This window comes from Sebastes umbrosus, chromosome 21 (assembly GCF_015220745.1).
Source record: "Sebastes umbrosus isolate fSebUmb1 chromosome 21, fSebUmb1.pri, whole genome shotgun sequence".
NCBI lineage: Eukaryota > Metazoa > Chordata > Actinopteri > Perciformes > Sebastidae > Sebastes > Sebastes umbrosus.
The window spans coordinates 1,076,936-1,100,501 of NC_051289.1; the positions used below are offsets into that span (position 1 = coordinate 1,076,936).

At 43.3% G+C, this 23,566-nt stretch overlaps 1 protein-coding gene across 1 annotated transcript in view; it reads left to right on the plus strand.

The window, feature by feature from the left end:
* Positions 1-17,979, plus strand: part of LOC119480982 (NACHT, LRR and PYD domains-containing protein 12-like) — a 705,305-nt gene extending 687,326 nt beyond the window's left edge. Inside the window, exons 18-31 of the mRNA XM_037757651.1 lie at positions 4,991-5,031; positions 5,206-5,261; positions 6,207-6,253; positions 8,117-8,334; positions 8,694-8,959; positions 10,322-10,438; positions 10,567-10,708; positions 11,675-11,721; positions 12,595-12,641; positions 15,210-15,427; positions 15,787-16,043; positions 16,480-16,596; positions 16,725-16,869; positions 17,480-17,979. Coding sequence (XP_037613579.1) covers positions 4,991-5,031; positions 5,206-5,261; positions 6,207-6,253; positions 8,117-8,334; positions 8,694-8,959; positions 10,322-10,438; positions 10,567-10,708; positions 11,675-11,721; positions 12,595-12,641; positions 15,210-15,427; positions 15,787-16,043; positions 16,480-16,596; positions 16,725-16,869; positions 17,480-17,820 — 2,059 coding nt within the window. The 3' untranslated portion in view covers positions 17,821-17,979. The remainder of the gene's footprint in view (positions 1-4,990; positions 5,032-5,205; positions 5,262-6,206; positions 6,254-8,116; positions 8,335-8,693; positions 8,960-10,321; positions 10,439-10,566; positions 10,709-11,674; positions 11,722-12,594; positions 12,642-15,209; positions 15,428-15,786; positions 16,044-16,479; positions 16,597-16,724; positions 16,870-17,479) is intronic.
* The last annotated feature ends 5,587 nt before the right edge of the window (positions 17,980-23,566 follow it).

Below are 23,566 nucleotides of genomic sequence, written 5' to 3' on the forward strand. Positions count from 1 at the left end.
GCCCTCACCGGCTAGGGGCTGGCTAACTACAGAAGCTAATGATTTAGTTTCCATGGTGCGGTACCGGGCTCCTAATTCACTAACCCTCGCCTCCAATGCAGCAAGTGCACTACATTTAATACATGTACCATTATCACTAAAGGAGGCAGAGGAATAACTAAACATGAGACACACAGAGCAGGAGAGAGCAGGAGAGGGAGAGAGAGAAGCCATCGCTAACTGCTAAGCTACTGCTATGCTACAGTACGATAGCCCAGCTAGCGTTAGCAGAGCTGAATAGCTTGCATCAACTGAGGGATTATGGAGAAGTCTCTAAAAAGGAGCGAGTTATGAGTGCTTAAGCAGAACTAGTGTAAGTATGAATGTAGCGGGTAATTAGCCGCTGTAATAAAGAGTAGAACTATATTGCCCTGGATGTGCTAGAGCAGCTACAGAACACTAGCAGTACACAGAAAGACAGGCAACCGGAAATGAGGCAATACTCTTACCGCAAGCACGTCAGCCTGAAGAGAATGAATGAAGGAGAGCTCTGTTTCACTGTTTGTATTTTACAGTTTTTAACCTGCATCCTGTTGGCTTCAGGTGTTTGGAGTTTACATTTTCTAAACTTCTACGTTCTAAACCTTCTTCAGCTCTGAACACATTATTAAACATTGAATGATTTCAAGCTGGAACGTTGTCTTCTAAACTTACATCATTTATTCTTTATTCAGATTGTGTTACTGCAGGTTGTCAGAGATCAGCTGTGCTTCTCTGGTCTCAGCTCTGAAGTCCAACTCCTCCCATCTGAGAGAGCTGGATCTGAGAGACAACAACCTGCAGGATTCAGGAGTGAAGCAGCTGTGTGATCTTGTGGAGAGTCCACACTTTAGACTGGAGACTCTGAGGTCAGTAGAGGGTCTGAGTCGGTCCATGCTGGTTCCAGCAGTATTGCACTAAACACTCAACAGTCAGTGTGTTACTCCCGTGGGGTATCCCTGCAGCTCCACTGTGTGGACAACCAACCAGTAAAGCCTGGTTTATGGTGAAGTAGTGAAGCCGGCGTGAGGTGCGCTAGCCAGAAAATTACATCATCACGACTTTTGCGTGGTGTGCGAATGCTCCGTCAGTTGTCGCGGATTTTGTAACCACATGCCGACTGCGTGCGCCGTCTTTCATTTCAACATGGACGCCTTCGAGGGAAGACTGGCCGAGCAGCTACGCCTGTACAGACATCTCTACAACTGTTCACTGAGAGACCACAGAGACAGTCACATGACCACGGGGACAGTCACATGACCACGGGGACAGTCACATGACCACGGGGACAGTCACATGACCACGGAGACAGTCTAATGACCATGGGGACAGTCACATGACCACTTGGACAGTCACATGACCACGGAGACAGGCGCATGACCACAGAGACAGTTACATGACCACTTGGACAGTCACATGACCACGGTGATAGCCACATGATCACGGGGACAGTCACATGACCACAGACAGTCACATGACCACTTGGACAGTCACATGACCACGGTGATAGCCACATGATCACGGGGACAATCACATGATCACAGGGACAGTCACATGACCACAGAGACAGTCACATGACCACAGAGACAGTCACATGTCATTAAATATTATAATAATGAAATATTCCTCACGCTGGGTAAAAAGAGGTTTTCTGCTGCAGGCTGTGAAAGAATCTGAGAGATCGTTTTGTTAAAGATAAAAAGGTCTGATGTAAAGAGCGGCGACCCGAGGGGAAGCACCGAGAGACAGGAAGTCATTTAGACTTGGAGGTCAGGAGGTCACAGTAATAATTACAGTACACAGATGTAATGTTTGGCGGTACGTACGTCGGTGTTTACTACTGTTGCCAGGCAACCTACTCTCCGGTACCACTCGTTGACTTCTTGCTGATCCACTTGATATCTTGTTTGTACGCCTCATGGCGTTTCGGAGCATACTGCAGCGAACAACGCTCTGAGCATAAACGCCTCTGTGTATGCTCGTAGCGTGCTCGCCATCTACGCAGGCCCTCGCCACGGCGTCTCACGTGAGTACAAACAAAGCTTAAGAGTTGCTAGTGCAGCAACAAGGATGAGAACCCTCACAGCCAAATTACCAGAGGTCCTTCTACTGGGATTCAAGGTATCTCTACTGGGAATCGACAAAAAGCCAGCTGATAATGCAAAGCAACATTTTACAGTCAGTCAGCAATGTTGTTACAGACGTGTGAATTTACAGTCGAGTGAAAAGTGTAGTTAGTTGTGTTTTCTTTTGATGTGTGTTGGATCTAGACCAGGGATGTCCAAACTTTTTTCACTGAGGGCCACATACAGAAAAATATACGAAAGGCTGGGCCACTCACTAGAGGTGAGGTATATCGCCTCACCTCTAGTGTTTTAAAATTAACAAAATTAATCCAATGAGGTCAATTATGCTTGATATTTGAATATGCTTTAAGAAAAAAAACATCCTACATCACAACTTTCCATTAATGTGTTTTCATTTATTTTGTTACAAAAAGGGTTGGCAGCTCATTCTCAAAACAGCAGCCTGAGATTGCTTCTTAGTCAGGATGGTGATCCCCCTTCACAGCCCTGTATACAGAGAGACAATAAGGGGACAAGGGGATGGGTATATTAATATTAAGTTATTGGGGTTGTTAACAAATCAACTAACGTTTGTGATAAAATGTTATCAACTTTAATTGACTGAATTTATTAAGTAACTGGGGTTTTGAACACATAAATACTGTGTAATATATTTTAACTCACCTATAATGGGAACAGCGCTGCACTTAGTGGGAGCAGTGAGGCTGCGCTTTGGACTGAAGGATGGCTGGCAGGTCGGGAGTAAGTTTGGTGGTTGAGATGCGGAGGACATCACAGAGATGGCTATCGGTCATTTTGGTTCTCAGTCTGCTTTTGTTCAGAGTTAACAGAGAAAATGTTTGCTCACATATGTATGTTGAGCCAAACAGACTCATCATTCGTTTTGCGTGGCGTCGCATCAGAGGAAACTTGGCCTCTTCCAAGCTCCGGTGGAAGCCGGGTAGGGGGAGAAGCTGATGCTGATTTTTCAGAGAATCATCACACTGCATTTCGATGAGCTCTAATTGCAGACTCTCTTCCACTTCTTCTGCATCCATCAGGAAGGGAGTGGAGAACAGCTTGATTTCTTTCTCAATGGCAGAAAAATCTTGGAAGCGTTGACTGAATTCTGTCATGAGAGATGTGATGACAGACACATATTTCCCCTTTCTAGCAGAAAGGTTGACCTCTGGAAAAGCAGCTTTGACTTCGGACAGCGTGGGGAAGTGCGCAACATTGAAGTTACGTAGCTGTGATTCAAAGAGACGAAGCTTCACACAGAATGCTTTCATGTGTGCGTAAAGTTGTGGCACAAGCTGGTCTTTGCCTTGCAGGCTCTTGTTCAGTGTGTTGAGATGACCAGTAAGATCAACTAGAAATGCCAGGTCTGCCAACCATAGAGGGTCACTCAGTTCATGAAGAGGTCGGTCCTTCTCTTTCAAAAACTGATCAATTTCTGATCTCAGTGAATAAAACCGCTGCAACACGGAGCCGCGACTGAGCCAGCGCACTTCAGAATGATAGAGTAGGTCCCCGTATTCAGCATCGACATCAGATAGGAAAGCTTGATATTGATTATGTTGACAGTTTTCACAACTGTGTTCATCACATCGCCAAGCTGGACTGTCTCAGCACAGAGGGCTTCTTGGTGGATGGTACAGTGCATTTTAACAGCCTCACCTCCACTCTCTCGCACCTCGGCGCACACCATAGAGGCCATTCCTTTGCGCTCGCCCGTCATAGCTGGAGCCCCATCGGTTGTAACTCCACACAGCTTGTCCCATTTAAGTCCCATCTTGTCAATTGCATCTGACACAGCTTCAAACATGTCCTTACCCGTTGTTGTGCCCTTGAGACCCTTGAGATCAAGCAGCTCCTCCGTAATGCAGATGTTATCGTCATCTCCCCGCAAAAACATGAACAGCTGTGCGGTGTCTGTGGCATCTGTAATCTCATCACATGCAATCGAGTAAAAAGCACAAGCTTTATGTGACACTTGATGCTTTAAGTTAGCTGACAAGTCTTCGATTCGCCGCACAACTGTGTTTCTGGACGCGCTCACGTTGTTGAAATCCTGCATCTTTTCCGGGCACATTATTCCTGCGACTTCAGTGAGGCACTGTTTTATGAAGTCCCCATCTGAGCAAGGTTTCCCGTGTCGCGCGATGAGTTGAGCTACTTCGTAGCTAGCTATTGTAGCTTTTTCTTGTGTTTTGTTAGCACAGAAAAAATACTGTTGTTGAGCTAGCAGGCTAGCTGCCATTAGCTTAACTTTCTCTTGTCGCTCAGCACCAGTGTAGGACGTGGAGGTCTGATGTTTGGTTTCGTAGTGTCTTCGTACATTATACTCTTTCGTCACTGAAACAGTTTCTTTGCAAATCAAACAGACACACTTCCCCTTGACTTCTATGAACAAATATTCATTTTCCCACCGTGTCTGAAGTTTTCTGCACTCACTTGCTATCTTGTGTTTATTTGGTTCTGCCATTTTTGGTCATCCGTGGCAAACCTTTTCTTTGATTAATTGTGTTTTGCAGAGAATCTGCCTTGTTGAAGGCAGTAGCTCCATCTAGTGGTGAAACTAAGAACTACAATACACTCAAGCGCAAGTTTCATGTGTGGGCCACATTCCATTATATTTTTAGAATTTGCTGCGGGCCAATAAAAAAGGGACCACGGGCCGCAGTTGGCCCACGGGCCGTAGTTTGGACACCCCTGATCTAGACTAATGACTAGTTCTTTCCTTTAATGTAGGACCAGAACATGATTGTCAGCAGTCAGTTGTAGTCTTCATGGTGCAGATATGATGAGAAGCATTTCATTCTGATAGATTGATGCTAACTCAAAGAACGGACAATTATTTTAAACTTGTTCTATAACTTTTCTGTCTGTGTTGATCTCTACAGGATCAACATGAAGGACTACAGAGCTGCCAAACACAAAGAATGTGAGTATTGAAACAACTTCCCCCATTCATCAAACTATTGTACATTCACATCTGATCTTAAAATGAGAATGTCCTCATTGTACAACAAAACTGTTACTCAGTTCCATCTTTGTTCCAGATGTTAAGATCACGTCTATTTGAACAATATTCATCAATATTCTCTTTCACTTTCATGTGACTCAGATGTCAAACTGAATGAGGGAATAAAGCTACCTGAGGACGAGGAAAAGGTGAGAAAGGAGCAGTTGTACGGTGTGAAATCCTCCAGTATGAACCATGGATGACTTTACTTGGACATTTATCAAGGATCTCCCGCTGAAGAACTGTAGTGTATTACACCTGCAGGCAGACATTCATTTAATGACTTAGACTGCATTCACCTGCAGAAGTTAATAGTGTGGAGTGAAGATCACTGAACTATCATTTATTTACTAGACTTGGCCTCTGAGCTCTCGTCACTGGCAGGACCACGATCCGTCCTGGTGCTGGAACTGGTGTTGGTGCTGGTACTGGTGCTGGTGCTGGTACTGGTACTGGAGCTGGTGCTGGTACTGGTACTAGAGCTGGTGCTGGAGTTGGTGCTGGAGCTGGTGCTGGTGTTGAAGCTGGTGCTGGTGTTGGAGCTGGTACTGGTGCTGGAGCTGGTGCTAGTACTGGAGCTGGTACTGGTGCTGGTGCTGGTGCTGATACTGGTGCTGGTGATGGTGATGGTGATGGTGATGGTGCTGGTGCTGGTGCTGGAGCTGGTGCTGGAGCTGGTACTGGTACTGGTGCTGGTGCTGGTGCTGGTGCTAGTACTGGAGCTGGTACTGGTGCTGGTGCTGGTGCTGGTACTGGTGCTGGTGCTGGTGCTGGTGCTGGTACTGGTACTGGTACTGGTGCTGGTGTTGGTGCTGGTACTGGTACTGGTACTGGATCTGGTGTGTTAGTAAATCCGGAGCTAAATACATGGTGATTATTGAGACCCATGTTCTTGGTGTAGTTGTCCTTCTGTGTAGTCTTCTCTAACACACCTCACACTGTCACTCCATTGAAGTCATTTCCTCTCTGACTCATACAGGGTGCTTGAGTTGAGTATTGACAGTGTGGCTCTAGTATTTCATCACTTTATTAAACACTAAGACAAGTTGGTATTTCTATTAAAATAACTAATTCTGTTCCTTTTTTGATTCCAGGCTCCAACATCCTTTTCACCTGAGCAGACAGCTGGATCTTCATACAGGTAATCGTATAAACTCTGGACCCAGAGTGTGTCATATTGATTAACAGAAACTATATTTAGTTTTGGACAAAACCAACTCAGTGTGACAGGGTGGCTGGTGCTAGCCTGCATCGGTCACACACAGGATCCACACCAGACATGGACTTGTCCAGCTTTACTTTAGACCAGTGGAGACGGTGTGAAACCTTTGACCTGGATAATTGTATGTCGTCAGGAAATTGAAGAGGAATGTACCCTATCTGAAGCCTTCTTCTAAACTTCATCAGGAAACTGTGTCCCCAAGTCTTCCTCCCACTGAATCCTTCACTAAGTTGAAGGTTCCAAATGATGAGAGTTTAATAAGGAATGAACAACACCAATAGAGCGCCGCTGAAAAATCTACGGAGAAGTCTGGAAGTCTCTGAAATGTAAAATGTGTAGGAACCCTGTAATAGACGAGGCCTTGCTGTATATAGAACATAATCTAATGTAAGGCACATTGAACAGCAAGTTGGTATATCTGAATAGTTTCAACCCAAAGGCATATCATATTCTATAGATATAGAGAACTAAAAATCCCCACAAAGAAAGAATAATATATAGTAGGGCTGTTGAAGTTACCGCAAAACCGTTTTAACGCCACTAATTTCTTTAACGCATTAATGCAATCAATCTTTCAGAGGTTGTAGTGGGCTCATATGAAACTCTAAAACCTGATGAATCCATCAGTACCAACCATGTCATACTAGCTCGTCATGAAGGAGGTTAAATAACGCTCCAAACTTAAGCTACATTTTGGAGAGGAAAAACTGTCATGTCCATTTTCAAAGGGGTCCCTTGACCTCTGACCTCCAGATATGTGAATGAAAATACATTTGCATAAAGCAGCATATTTGTCCACTCCCATGTTGATAAGAGTATTAAATACTTGACATATCTCCCTTTAAGGGACATTTTGAACAGATTCAAAATGTGTGATTAATTTGCGATTAATCATAATTAAATATCTGAATGGATTGACAGCCCTAATATATAGTAATAATTTGTGTTGAGGCTCAGTTTGCATTCAAGATTATTTTGACTAGTTTATATGTGAATTTGCATATGCTTGATATATGGACATACATACCAATATTGTAATATTGTCTTTATTATACCCCCGTGACAACGTAGTCGGGGTTATATAGCGCTCCGCGTGTCCGTCCTTCCGTCCGTTATACTTTCATTTCCAGAGCAGAACTCGGAAACTTTTTAACTTATGAACTTCAAACTTGGTGTGATGGTTGACAGTGTGGTCTAGTTGTGTCTTTTGGGGGTTAGAAGTCCAGGGTGCCCAACATTTTCCAAAAGGGCGAAACCTTTGGTCCTTCTTTAGTAGGGGTCAAGCAGTGAGCGGGGGGGGGGGTATGTGAGCCATGCTCACTTTTGCCTTGTTAATGTGGTGATATTGATTTGAACATATCACCAACCCTGAAGGGTGTTAAGTCTCATCTGTCAAGGTCAACAGATACAACCCTGATGATACATAAGTGATAACGTTCTTTTTAAAACAGGCTTTGCCTCTTAAAAAGGATTCTGTTTTTCCTTCAACAGGTTTGGGTTGAGGTGGCAGAAAAACTAACGAACTCTGCGCTAGCATCCTGCCCAGGAGCAGGCCGTGGTTCAACCTCAACATCAGAAATTAGATTTCAACATGGAGCTGTTTGGCTCCAGTTTATAAGCACAGATAAAGATGTGTATGGTGGTGATATGTCCCACCAACTTTAAAGAAAGCATGTCATATCCCAACCAACCTCGTTTCCTTGCTGAGGCCTCGACTAAAAGAGAGAGACTAACAGGCCAATAAATGCTGGTTATATCAGTTTGGCCCTCTTTGTCCTACAGCTTCAGGTGTCCTGGTCCAGGTGTGTTCCAGTGTGCTTTGACTGGACTGGTGTTCGTCATGGCTCAGGAGGCGGAGCTACAGTACAGGACCGTCCAATGGGATGAGAGCTTCCTCCATTCAGCTGGCAAAATGGCCGCAGGGCCGCTGTTCAACATCAAGTGTTCTGAGGATGCTGCTCTCCGTCAGCTCCACCTCCAACACTGTGACACAAAGGAAGGTAAAGACATTGTTCAAAAGTAATCAGTAAAATTGCAAAAATGTTTATTAATGTGAACTTTGTTGAGATTAGCTGCATTCGGTGATATTTATATAAATTTATATTTATATATATATATATATATAAATGTAATGGATTTTATGCACAACGCTAAATGCACACATCCACACAGATCACACGTGGAACAGTAAAATAATAATGAATTCAAAAATAGGAGGTAAAGAATAGAGGTGAAGTGGCACATCCTCGGGATGCTCCAGAGTTAGAGGCAATAGATTGTGGCAAGTGGTAAGAAATGAATTGGGTAGATGAACCTGTTGGCATTAAAACAAAAGTTTAACAGCTCTTTGCTTTCACAGCATTGCTCTGTGACGGCCTGTTGTCTGTCGCTCACATCTCTGATTATGGAATGAGCATCTTGGAGCCGCTGGAGATTACAGACACTCATGTGGTTGTGAAGATCTCTCACCTCTCTGCCTTTGGCCTGATCTGGGATCCGATTCTTAGGATTCAGAACCTCATATGGCCGATAAATGGACAAGTTCTGCTGTTCCTCCGACCGCCCACCAGAACACAACAAGTACTCAATGTCTTTCTGCTGAACAGCAACGTCGATGTAACCGAGGTAAAGCCATCTGTCATATGTGCTGATCATCAGCCAGAACTCAGCTATTTCCACAAAGATGATTCCTGTCAGTCACACATTGCTTCTTTTATTTATGAACCTCATGCTGTGGTAGGAATCTAAATCAATGTGAACTGTAAATCTTCAGATTGTGCTTTTGTTTTTAGTTTTTCCTTCTTCTGTGTTTTGCTCTCGGCGCTGCCTTTCTGTCTGCCATTGTCATTCGTGATCCTTCCACCAGGTGGTGTAAATAGTAAACAGTGGTCTAAAGGTACGGTGGCCATGAGAGCTCAACAAACTGCAACTTTTATAGAACACAAGCAAAGAGACTAAATTTAATTGTGTTTTACAAGCAAATTAAGAAAACATCTTCACCAACGTGACAACAAATCCTGTAAATAGGGAAACAACCAAATACAGAAAGCTGCTGCAAGAAGCACAGACGACGAGGGAAACTGTTTCCAGGGGACAGTAAAAAGTGATGCACACGGCTGTGACACACTTGTTGCATCAGTGGTGTTGGATAAGAGGGACATGCTCTTCAGTGGTTGTCCTCCTACCCCCCAAGACAGATCAGCCTTTGTTAGAACTGATTGATGCCAGGTCCACACTACACATGAATCAGCTGAGTTTAGTCCTGATTCCTCCTGACCATCGTCAGCAAAGCCCTGATTGATTGATGGTTCTAAAGATGATCTTTCCAGATGTTCCTGTGGTGTGAGGTATATTCAGAGTGTTGTTTACATCCTCTGATCGGCTCTGAAGTCCATCCTGGTCACACCGATTTCAAATATTAAACATGTTGAATATCTAGGATGGGATCTCCTGTTGTGTGTGGGGAACCCCGAGGACAGCAGATGACGCAGTCACGTGGGAAAGAACGACAGCCAATAGAGAACCAAGCTGACTGAAGAAGGAAGGACGACCACCGCCGTCATGGCGGCCGCGGCTAACGCATGAGCTAATGCTAAACGTGAAGCATAAAGTAGTAGTGAGATGGAGCTCAGAGATGGAGGACCAACGTGTTGATTAGTGTTTATTTAACGTGTCTCCATGTCTTCATCCGTCCATCCTTCCTCAATGTTCAGTACAAAGTAAAAACTAACATCACCAATTCTTCCTGCCCGTCACACACTGTTTTTTATTTTATGTCTTTATTTGTATTTATTTGACTTCTGTGCATTGCTGTCATGTTTTTGACAACATTTTATTAATTTACTTGCATCCTCTTAATTATTTCTGTGTTTTATTTGATTCTGATTCTCATCGCTCTGTGAGGCACTTTGGTCAACATTTGTTGTTTTTAAGTGTACTCGACAATATGAGCATAAACGGCATATTAAAAATGTTCTGTTCCTGAAGGTTGAGGCCCGACAAAGAGGTGCTACGTACATCCCGATCTCTGCCGACTGTCTTCTCAACTTTGGTCAAAGTTACAGTGTCCACTGTGAACCTGAGGGCTTCACAATACAATCTGAAGTGAGTCAAGTCACAGAATTATCATCAATATAATTTTGGCTGCATGTTGAAAATAGATTCACAATTAAGAAAGAACCAGATAAACATTTTAACCAGATTGAAAATGACATGATGCTTCTGGTTTTCAGCGTGCACAATTTGACTCAGATTATGGACCAAATTACCATCCCACATTTGAGGTTTTCCTGACTACGATCCCAGAGAAAGTGACTTTGATGGTCCGGGATCAAGAGGGGACGGACATCTGGAAACATGAAGTGTGTCTGAAAGGTAAAGGCTTCATCCTCCTGCACAGTTTAGACCCCAGTGATATAACTGAATGAAATAGACAGTGTGTGTATATATGTATAGCTCATAACATTCTTTATTTAGGCTACATGTAATGTACAATACACATCATTTTCCCCACATTATTTCTCTGTTAATTGAACATTATCCACTAGTGGATTTAGGGCTGAAATGATAATCATGATTTTTTGTGATCAATTTTGAGATCACCATTATTTATGTTTTTAGGGACAAAATATTTTTATTGCAATTTCATATTTAAATAAACAAAGCGCTGCTTTCACTACCATGTTGTGCTACATTCCAACCGTAAAAAACTCTAAATGTTATCCTTTTTCTTTGTTATTGTCATTTATAGTGGGTATTCATAGAAACACATTTCAATTAATTAGGAAGTAAATGATTGTATATAAATAAAAAAGGTCAGAATTCCCTCGAATATCTATTTTATATTGCTGTAAAAATGTCCTTCAAACTGGATTTAAAAACTGCATTATACAAGATTACATTTGAATGCATCATGATAGCGTTATAATTTACCTTTGCTTAATGCTCATTTTAACTGAGTAGAGCCTGAACACCTCATAATATAAATGAATGGATCCTCCTGTTAAGCTCTCGTCCTGCCGATTTCAACACGGATTTGTAGTTCACAATGTAGCATCATCAGGGAAATGATAGGGTGGGTCACCTGGACCATAGTGAGTTTAACAGTCTACCTATGATACCATCACCTGTCCACATGTTTACATATTACGTTGGTAGAGTAGTGTAGTGTAATATGTGCTTGAACACATCTTAATGTAAATCAATTGAACCTCCATTAACAAGACGAGCCGGTTACTGTGATCACTCTGAGCAGCATCATGGGAATAAATGACAATTTATTTGAACAATATTCATGAATATCTGATCCTTTTTTTTCTCTTTCACTTTCATGTGACTCAGATGTCAAACTGAATGAGGGAATAAAGCTACCTGAGGACGAGGAAAAGGTGAGAAAGGAGCAGTTGTACGGTGTGAAATCCTCCAGTATGAACCATGGATGACTTTACTTGGACATTTATCAAGGATCTCCCGCTGAAGAACTGTAGTGTATTACACCTGCAGGCAGACATTCATTTAATGACTTAGACTGCATTCACCTGCAGAAGTTAATAGTGTGGAGTGAAGATCACTGAACTATCATTTATTTACTAGACTTGGCCTCTGAGCTCTCGTCACTGGCAGGACCACGATCAGTCCTGGTACTGGTGCTGGTACTGGTACTGGAACTGGAGCTGGTGCTGGTACTGGTACTGGTACTGGAGCTGGTGCTGGTACTGGTACTGGTACTGGTACTGGTACTGGAGCTGGTGCTGGTGCTGGTGCTGGTGCTGGTACTGGTACTGTTACTGGTACTAGAGCTGGTGCTGGTACTGGTGCTGGTACTGGTGCTGGTACTGGTGCTGGTGCTGGTGCTGGTACTGGTACTGTTACTGGTACTGGAGCTGGTGCTGTTGCTGGTGCTGGTGCTGGTGCTGGTACTGGTACTGGTACTGGTGCTGGTATTGGTGCTGGTACTGGTACTGGTGCTGGTACTGGTACTGGTACTGGTACTGGTACTGGATCTGGTGTGTTAGTAAATCAGGAGCTAAATACATGGTGATTATTGAGAGCCATGTTCTTGGTGTAGTTGTCCTTCTGTGTAGTCTTCTCTAACACACCTCACACTGTCACTCCATTGAAGTCATTTCCTCTCTGACTCATACAGGGTGCTTGAGTTGAGTATTGACAGTGTGGCTCTAGTATTTCATCACTTTATTAAACACTAAGACAAGTTGGTATTTCTATTAAAATAACTAATTCTGTTCCTTTTTTGATTCCAGGCTCCAACATCCTTCTCACCTGAGCAGACAGCTGAATCTCCATACAGGTAATCGTATAAACTCTGGACCCAGAGTGTGTAATATTGATGCCAGAAACTATATTTAGTTTTGGACAAAACCAACTCAGTGTGACAGGGTGGCTGGTGCTAGCCTGCATCGGTCACACACAGGATCCACACCAGACATGGACTTGGCTAGCTTTACTTTAGACCAGTGGAGACGGTGTGAAACCTTTGACCTGGATAATTGTATGTCGTCAGGAAATTGAAGAGGAATGTACCCTATCTGAAGCCTTCTTCTAAACTTCATCAGGAAACTGTGTCCCCAAGTCTTCCTCCCACTGAATCCTTCACTAAGTTGAAGGTTCCAAATGATGAGAGTTTAATAAGGAATGAACAACACCAATAGAGCGCTGCAGGGATGACGTATTTCTGTAGAACAACCAGGAAGTTAGCATCACTCTGGTTCCCTCCACTAACAGCCAATGGGATTGATCCATTGGGTTTTGGTTTATTGCAGAAAATCATCTCTGTGTTTATGATACTGACACGTTTTGTTCAGCAAGATAATCTCCAGAATGAACACCACTTCATGATTAAGTGTGAATGTAATCAGCAGAGGCCTGTACTACAAAGCCAGTTCAACATACCCAGGGTATCTTCTAGTTATCTGGATTAACTAACCCCAACAACCGAGATCGAGAAGTTAAACACATAATCAGACTAACAGTAACACAGCTGAAGCTGCCAAATGCAGGAAGGACAGCTGGAATATAAACCAAAATGCTGATGTATGAATGTGTAAATTAACAGACTTATTAATTTAACGGAATACTCTAAAGTCAGATATATTCGTCTAGATGGGGCAGTGATGTATAAATAGCTTTCAGTTTATAATAGATCAATAAATTACACTTCATTATACCATTCAGCAATGCTGTGGCGTGTTTGACTATTTCAGTCTTCTCTCAGCGGCGTCCCGTCTCCGGCGGTGTGAAACGGACTTGAGAGCGAGTAAAAATATAAATATAAAAACATAATTCAAAGCGGTAAACACCCCCAGCATCCAGCCAGCTGTCCTTCCTGTATCTGTCAGTTTAAACTGAGTTGTTTTTAGTCTGATTATGACTGTAACTTCTTCATATGTGTGTAATATTATCATACGATCTGCTCACCGAGCTCTGATTGGTCAGTAGTCGGTGCTTTAATACCAGTTGATCTCTTATCTGGAACATAACCTGCTGCGGAGCAGGTTAACTGAAGCACTGTAGTCTTGTCACAGCGTCCTCTGAACCCCGAGTCACAAAGTCAAATATGGTCTGAAAAATCTACAGAGAAGTGTGGAAGTCTTTGAAATGTAAAATGTGTAGGAACCCTGTAATAGACGAGGCCATGCTGTATATAGAACATAATCTAATGTAAGGCACATTGAACAGCAAGTTGGTATATCTGAATAGTTTCAACCCAAAGGCATATCATATTCTACAGATATAGAGAACTAAAAATCCCCACAAAGAAAGAATAATATATAGTAGGGCTGTCGAAGTTACCGCAAAACCGTTTTAACGCCACTAATTTCTTTAACGCATTAATGCAATCGATCTTTCAGAGGTTGTAGTGGGCTCATATGAAACTCTAAAACCTGATGAATCCATCGGTACCAACCATGTCATACTAGCTCGTCATGAAGGAGGTTAAATAACGCTCCAAACTTAAGCTACATTTTGGAGAGGAAAAACTGTCATGTCCATTTTCAAAGGGGTCCCTTGACCTCTGACCTCCAGATATGTGAATGTAAATACATTTGCATAAAGCAGCATATTTGTCCACTCCCATGTTGATAAGAGTATTAAATACTTGACATATCTCCCTTTAAGGTACATTTTGAACAGATTCAAAATGTGTGATTAATTTGCGATTAATCATAATTAAATATCTGAATGGATTGACAGCCCTAATATATAGTAATAATTTGTGTTGAGGCTCAGTTTGCATTCAAGATTATTTTGACTAGTTTATATGTGAATTTGCATATGCTTGATATATGGACATACATATAGGGTGCACAACATTTTCCAAAAGGGCGAAACCTTTGGTCCTTCTTTAGTAGGGGTCAAGCAGTGAGCGGGGGGGGGGGGTATGTGAGCCATGCTCACTTTTGCCTTGTTAATGTGGTGATATTGATTTGAACATATCACCAACCCTGAAGGGTGTTAAGTCTCATCTGTCAAGGTCAACAGATGCAACCCTGATGATACATAAGTGATAACGTTCTTTTTAAAACAGGCTTTGCCTCTTAAAAAGGATTCTGTTTTTCCTTCAACAGGTTTGGGTTGAGGTGGCAGCAAACTAACGAACTCTGCGCTAGCATCCTGCCCAGGAGCAGGCCGTGGTTCAACCTCAACATCAGAAATTAGATTTCAACATGGAGCTGTTTGGCTCCAGTTTATAAGCACAGATAAAGATGTGTATGGTGGTGATATGTCCCACCAACTTTAAAGAAAGCATGTCATATCCCAACCAACCTCGTTTCCTTGCTGAGGCCTCGACTAAAAGAGAGAGACTAACAGGCCAATAAATGCTGGTTATATCAGTTTGGCCCTCTTTGTCCTACAGCTTCAGGTGTCCTGGTCCAGGTGTGTTCCGGTGTGCTTTGACTGGACTGGTGTTCGTCATGGCTCAGGAGGCGGAGCTACAGTACAGGACCGTCCAATGGGATGAGAGCTTCCTCCAATCAGCTGGCAAAATGGCCGCAGGGCCGCTGTTCAACATCAAGTGTTCTGAGGATGCTGCTCTCCGTCAGCTCCACCTCCAACACTGTGACACAAAGGAAGGTAAAGACATTGTTCAAAAGTAATCAGTAAAATTGCAAAAATGTTTATTAATGTGAACTTTGTTGAGATTAGCTGCATTCGGTGATATTTATATAAATTTATATTTATATATATATATATATATAAATGTAATGGATTTTATGCACAACGCTAAATGCACACATCCACACAGATCACACCTGGAACAGTAAAATAATAATGAATTCAAAAATAGGAGGTAAAGAATAGAGGTGAAGTGGCACATCCTCGGGATGCTCCAGAGTTAGAGGCAATAGATTGTGGCAAGTGGTAAGAAATGAATTGGGTAGATGAACCTGTTGGCATTAAAACAAAAGTTGAACAGCTCTTTGCTTCCACAGCATTGCTCTGTGACGGCCTGTTGTCTGTCGCTCACATCTCTGATGATGAAATGAGCATCTTGGAGCCGCTGGAGATTACAGACACTCATGTGGTTGTGAAGATCTCTCACCTCTCTGCCTTTGGCCTGATCTGGAAAAAGATTCGGAACAAGATATGGCCGATAAAGGGCCAAGTTCTGCTGTTCCTCCGACCTCCCACCAGAACACAACAAGTACTCGATGTCTTTCTGCTGAACAGCAACGTCCCTGTAAGCGAGGTAAAGCCATCTGTCATATGTGCTCATCATCAGCCACGCTCCCAGTTAGAATCCCGGGCTGATTGGGCTCTTTAGGTTGTTGGTCCTGAATGGAGGAACAGTTTCCCCCTCACCATTACATCTCCCTCCTCCAGTGATAACTTCAAACCTGTCTTAAGACCCGTCTCTTTTCTTTAGTCTGTCAGTAGTCACCTTGAAGACTGGTCACACACTGTTTTTATTTATTTATTGGATGCTGTCATGTTTTGGGATTTTAATCCAGAATTATTTATTCTACACTTTTATTAATTTACTTGCATCCTCTTAATTATTTCTGTGTTTTATTTCATTCTGATTCTCATCGCTCTGTGAGGCACTTTGGTCAACATTCGTTGTTTTTAAGTGTACTCGACAATATGAGCATAAACGGCATATTAAAAATGTTCTGTTTCTGAAGGTTGAGGCCCGACAAAGAGGTGCTACGTACATCCCGATCTCTGCCAAGTGTCTTTTCAACTTTGGTCAACGTTACAGTGTCCACTGTGAACCTGAGGGCTTCACAATACAATCTGAAGTGAGTCAAGTCACTGAATTATCATCAATATAATTTTGGCTGCATGTTGAAAATAGATTCACAATTAAGAAAGAACCAGATAAACATTTTAACCAGACTGAAAATGACGCAATGCTTCTGGTTTTCAGTGTACACCATTTGACTCAGATTATGGACCAAATTACCATCCCACATTTGAAGTTTTAATGACTACGATCCCAGAGAAAGTGACTTTGACGGTCAAGGCTCAAGAGAGGACAGACGACGTCTGGAAACGTGAAGTGTGTCTGACAGGTAAAGATTACCTTTTATTATTTTGATCAGTTTTGAGATCAGGATTATTTCTCATTCGCTACGAACACATTACGTTACACTACTCTACCAACGTCAACATGTGGATACCCGACGGTACCATATTCTCACAGCGACATGAACATCTGGAATGAAGCTAAGTGGTGAGTGAGAGCGGTGTGAAAATGGTCCGCTTTGTTTCATGTACGTATCATAACAACGGCTTGTATATCCTCCGTCCTCGCTCTTCCTGTTTCCCTTTCTGAGTGATGGATACAGACTACCGCCGCCTGCCGGTGTGGAGAGTTATTTCCTCTCACCAGGAGCAGAACGTACGAGCTAACTGACCGTCGGCTGTCGTCTTTGCGGTGTGTTCGAGTGCGACTTGTCGGCCAAAACAAAGGCGACACGGGGAGAACATGCACTCACCACAGAGAAGAATCATGAAACCAAAACATATAAAATATGAATGTCTCCCTTTTGGTTTCTGATTTTGAACACAGAACAACTGATTTACAGAGCAGACATGTTGCTGTACAGAAACATGACGTTTCATTTCAGTTGAATTGCTCTTTAAAAGTCATTGTTGTTTTTTTCCCTGGTTATCTCCCAGATCTAACAATGGAAATCCCTCAGAGGAACGTCCCAGCAGAGGACAGCGTCCCACCAGAGGACAGCGTCCCACCAGAGGACAGCGTCTCACCAGAGGAGAGGCTGCGGTTGGTTCGAACAAAGTTTGTAGAGGGAATGTCTGATCCTAATCTGAACAAGCTTCTGGATGAACTCTTTCAGCGTCGCGTCATAAGCGATGGTGAAATGCAGTCAATCAGAACAAAAACCAGGGCAGATAAAGCACGAGACCTGATCGACACGGTGCGACTAAAGGGAACTGAAGCCAGCTCAGTTCTGATCGCTGCTCTCCGTAAGGACGATCCGTGGGTGTTCAGATCTTAGGCTGAAGCAAAAGCTAGAAGCTGGAGTGTGATGATGAATCTCTATAATATCTGGCTGTTTCAGAGACTCACATCACTTATTGTTGTCTTTAAATGATAAATCCCGTCGTGGAAGCCTGTGTGGACTTTCACTCTGAAGGTGATTCACTGAAGTTTGGGGGGAAAAGTGAATTCATTTTCAAGCTCTTGTGGTTTGGTCTCAGGATTTTATAATCATTTACTTGGGATAAAAACCGATGTGTTGTCAGTGATGAAGACCTGCGATAGAGAGCTCCTGACTTATGGTTGTCGACCAGAGTGGACTACAATATGGTCTAATATCTATCGCATACTGATTTATTTGAAGGTTATTCATAGGGCCTGTGCTCTGCCTTACTGGCGTTATATAATGTGTCTAGTTACTTCGTATATCTGTTCTTTCAGTTCTGTTAATGCTCCAGGGACATTTATTTGTGTTTTGGGACTGCCTTCTTATTGCTAATTTTTGGAAAATTATTAATTAATTTTTAATTAGGGCTGTCAAAGTTAATGTGATAATGACGTGTTAATGCAAATTCGTTTTAACGCCACTAATTTCTTTAACACATTAACGCAACTTGGGATATTTAGTCTGCTCAGTTTTAAAGCTAGAGTGAAGATACTGGTATCATACGAAACTATAAAACCTGATGAATCCATCGGTACCAACCATGTCATACTAGCTGGTCATGAAGGAGGTTAAATAACGCTCCAAACTTACGGTACATTTTGGCGAAGAAAAACTGTCATGGCCTTTTCCAAAGGGGTCCCTTGACCTCTGACCTCCAGATCAGTGAATGTAAATGGGTTCTATGGGTACCCACGAGTCTCCCCTTTACAGACATGCCCACTTTATGATAATCACATGCAGTTTGGGGCAAGTCATAGTCAAGTCAGCACACTGACACACTGACAGCTGTTGTTGCCTGTTGGGCTGCAGTTTGCCATGTTATGATGTGAGCATATTGTTTTATACTAAATGCAGTACCTGTGAGGGTTTCTGGATCAATATCTGTCATTGATTTGTGTTAACTAAAAGAAGTTGAACATTTAATGTAATTTTTGCATTTCGTTTCATTTTTTGCGACAGACCGTGAATCGAAGCGTCACTGAAGAGAACGGAGCTGCGTTTCTTTAATGTTTTTCAGTGCTAGCATGTTGAACCAGATCAGCGTTGATGTGCTGTTATATCAAACTGCCTTTGAATCGTCCCCCATCTTTAACTCCACTCTGTTTTTCACAGTCTTGTGAATAGAGTGAATGTCCCTTTGGAATGATGTTGCCTGTGCACAGATTGATGCTAATGAAGTGAAGCAGAGCAAAGGTTGAGGTGGGATCTCTAAATTGGCCATTTGGGTGCCAATTCAATTCAAAGTGACTTTATGGGCATAAAAGAAAGAAAAAAAAACTGTTGCCAAAGCATCAAAATAAAAAAGTACACATTTGTGCCATTTGAAATGTTCTCATTTAATTTAATTTAATATACATGTCACAATATAATTCCATCTAAATACAACTGTTTGGGGACCAGACCTCTATACATGTTCAAAGAAAACCAGAACACACTGGTTCCCCACCCGGGGCTCACTAAAGCTTCACAGGGGGGTTGCAACTTGCAAGGCCGTCTTGATTTTAAGGGTGTAAGAATATAAATAAATAAATAAATAATATATATATATATTAATTCTGTATTATCACTTTTTTACATCCACTGATATCGATTATTGTTATTAGTCCTATTTGTATTAGTTCTTACAGCTGCTGTGCATCTCTCTCTCTCTTTATATATACAGTATATGTATATATACGTATATATATATATATATATATACATATATATATGTATATATACGTGTTTGTATGTATATATATATACACGTATATATATATACGTGTATATATATACGTATATATGTATATATACACATGTATATATATATGTATATATATATACATGTGTATATATATATACGTATATATATATATATATATATATGTATGTATGTATAGTTTTAATTGTGGATTATTATTATTATTTACAAATTACCACATGTTTCTTAACCTTTTTCTGTCTAAAATAAATATAAATGATATTTATAATGAAATGAAATGGCCATTAAAAGGCAAACTCTATGTAGAAAGAAAGGGCTGACAGCAGCAGCTGCAGAAACGCAGCGGAAACGCAGCAGAAACGCAGCAGAAACGCAGCTGGTGTGAACGCCTGGCGGCTACGTGAATCACGCAGCCACCACGCGCTCCTGATGCTCCCGGTGTGTCCGGGCTCTTAGGAATGAGTGCAGTAACACGGTTCATCCAGTAGGTTTTAACATGGAAGGCTGAGGATGAGCTGGTTGCTGTTGTACGAGTGTGCAGAGTTCCTGCACACATAGGGGTGGAAGGAAATGAGAATGCAGATATATTGGCCAAACAATCATTAAAACGACACTTAATTGACATACAAATACCGTTAAGTAAAGCAGAGGTTAAGACCATCATTAAGGACTTGATGCACAAAACCTGGCAAGAATACTGGGACCTAAGTGACAAAGGGAGACATCTGTACAGTATTCAGACACATGTAGGAGCTGGTGGAATACGGAGCAGGAGCCCAAGGGACGAGATGGTCATTACCCGTCTGAGAATAGGACATACAGGATTAAACCAAACACTCCATAGAATAGGCAAGCACCCAACTGGACTATGCACGCACTGTAATAAACCAGAAACTGTCAAGCATGTTCTTATAGAGTGCAGCAAATATGACAAAGAAAGAAGGGAATTGCTATCAGGAGTAGATGATGGAAATATTACAATCTGCTAGGAAAGACATCTAAGAAAGAACACAATCTTCTAATTAATTACTTAAAGGGCAACAGGAATAATGGAGAGAATTTAATTATTGTTATTATTATTATTAATAATTATTAGTTTTTATTTTATTGTTTTTTTAATTAATTAATTAATTAATTAATTAATTAATTAATTAATTTATTTATCCTGCCAATCTCCTGCTCCACCTCCAGTCCAGCAGGTGGAGGTAATGCACCTCTAAGCTGGTTTACCAACCAACAATAAACACCGAAGAAGAAGAAGAAGAAGAAGAAGAAGAAGAAGAAGAAGAAGAAGAAGAAGGAGAAGAAGAAGAAGAAGAAGAAGAAGAAGAAGAAGAAGAAGAAGGAGAAGAAGAAGAAGAAGAAGAAGAAGAAGGAGAAGGAGAAGAAGAAGAAGAAGAAGAAGAAGAAGAAGAAGGAGAAGAAGAAGAAGAAGAAGAAGAAGAAGAAGAAGAAGAAGAAGAAGAAGAAGAAGATGAAGATGATCCCTCAAACACAACTTTTCACCACTAAACATTAGAGGTGATTTATGGTTGCATCAAGTGAAGTTTATTGTTTTCTCCTCTTCGGTGAGTTTTGGTCGTTGGAGTGGTGAGACTTTAAGCGTTTTAGTTTAGTGTGGAGTGTTGCTGGTGCTGGTGGTGTTGCTGGTGTTGGTGGTGTAGCTGGTGTAGCTGGTGTTGGTGGTGTTGCTGGTGTAGCTGGTGTTGCTGGTGCTGGTGGTGTTGCTGGTGTTGGTGGTGTAGCTGGTGTAGCTGGTGTTGGTGGTGTTGCTGGTGCTGGTGGTGTTGCTGGTGTTGGTGGTGTTGCTGCTGGTGTTGGTGGTGTTGCTGGTGTTGGTGGTGTAGCTGGTGTAGCTGGTGTTGGTGGTGTTGCTGGTGCTGGTGGTGTTGCTGGTGTTGGTGGTGTTGCTGCTGGTGTTGGTGGTGTTGCTGGTGTTGGTGGTGCTGGTGGTGTTGCTGGTGTTGGTGGTGTAGCTGGTGTTGGTGGTGTTGCTGCTGGTGTTGCTGTTGGTGTTGCTGGTGTTGGTGGTGTTGCTGGTGTTGGTGGTGCTGGTGGTGTTGCTGTTGGTGTTGCTGGTGCTGGTGGTGTTGCTGGTGTTGGTGGTGTTGCTGGTGTTGGTGGTGCTGGTGGTGTTGCTGTTGGTGTTGCTGGTGCTGGTGGTGTAGCTGGTGTTGGTGGTGTAGCTGGTGTTGGTGGTGCTGGTGGTGTTGCTGTTGGTGTTGCTGGTGCTGGTGGTGTAGCTGGTGTTGGTGGTGTAGCTGGTGTTGGTGGTGTTGGTGGTGTAGCTGGTGGTGTTGCTGGTGTTGCTGGTGTAGCTAGTGTTGCTGGTGTTGGTGGTGTAGCTGGTGTTGGTGGTGTTGCTGGTGTTGGTGGTGTTGCTGGTGTTGGTGGTGTAGCTGGTGTAGCTGGTGTTGGTGGTGTTGCTGGTGCTGGTGGTGTTGCTGGTGTTGCTGGTGTAGCTGGTGTTGGTGGTGTAGCTGGTGTTGGTGGTGTTGCTGTTGGTGTTGGTGGTGCTGCTGGTGTTGGTGGTGTTGCTGCTGGTGTTGCTGTTGGTGTTGCTGGTGTTGGTGGTGTTGCTGGTGTTGGTGGTGTTGCTGTTGGTGTTGCTGGTGCTGGTGGTGTTGCTGGTGTTGCTGGTGTTGCTGGTGTTGGTGGTGCTGGTGGTGGTGCTGGTGGTGTTGCTGGTGGTGTTGCTGGTGTTGGTGGTGTTGCTGGTGTTGGTGGTGTAGCTGGTGTTGGTGGTGTAGCTGGTGTAGCTGGTGTAGCTGGTGTTGGTGGTGTTGCTGTTGGTGTTGCTGGTGTTGCTGGTGTAGCTAGTGTTGCTGGTGTTGGTGGTGTAGCTGGTGTTGGTGGTGTTGCTGGTGTTGGTGGTGTAGCTGGTGTTGGTGGTGTTGCTGGTGTTGGTGGTGTAGCTGGTGTAGCTGGTGTTGGTGGTGTTGCTGGTGCTGGTGGTGTTGCTGGTGTTGGTGGTGTTGCTGCTGGTGTTGGTGGTGTTGCTGGTGTTGGTGGTGCTGGTGGTGTTGCTGGTGTTGGTGGTGTAGCTGGTGTTGGTGGTGTTGCTGCTGGTGTTGCTGTTGGTGTTGCTGGTGTTGGTGGTGTTGCTGGTGTTGGTGGTGCTGGTGGTGTTGCTGTTGGTGTTGCTGGTGCTGGTGGTGTTGCTGGTGTTGGTGGTGTTGCTGGTGTTGGTGGTGCTGGTGGTGTTGCTGTTGGTGTTGCTGGTGCTGGTGGTGTAGCTGGTGTTGGTGGTGTAGCTGGTGTTGGTGGTGCTGGTGGTGTTGCTGTTGGTGTTGCTGGTGCTGGTGGTGTAGCTGGTGTTGGTGGTGTAGCTGGTGTTGGTGGTGTTGGTGGTGTAGCTGGTGGTGTTGCTGGTGTTGCTGGTGTAGCTAGTGTTGCTGGTGTTGGTGGTGTAGCTGGTGTTGGTGGTGTTGCTGGTGTTGGTGGTGTTGCTGGTGTTGGTGGTGTAGCTGGTGTAGCTGGTGTTGGTGGTGTTGCTGGTGCTGGTGGTGTTGCTGGTGTTGCTGGTGTAGCTGGTGTTGGTGGTGTAGCTGGTGTTGGTGGTGTTGCTGTTGGTGTTGGTGGTGCTGCTGGTGTTGGTGGTGTTGCTGCTGGTGTTGCTGTTGGTGTTGCTGGTGTTGGTGGTGTTGCTGGTGTTGGTGGTGTTGCTGTTGGTGTTGCTGGTGCTGGTGGTGTTGCTGGTGTTGCTGGTGTTGCTGGTGTTGGTGGTGCTGGTGGTGGTGCTGGTGGTGTTGCTGGTGGTGTTGCTGGTGTTGGTGGTGTTGCTGGTGTTGGTGGTGTAGCTGGTGTTGGTGGTGTAGCTGGTGTAGCTGGTGTTGGTGGTGTTGCTGTTGGTGTTGCTGGTGTTGCTGGTGTAGCTAGTGTTGCTGGTGTTGGTGG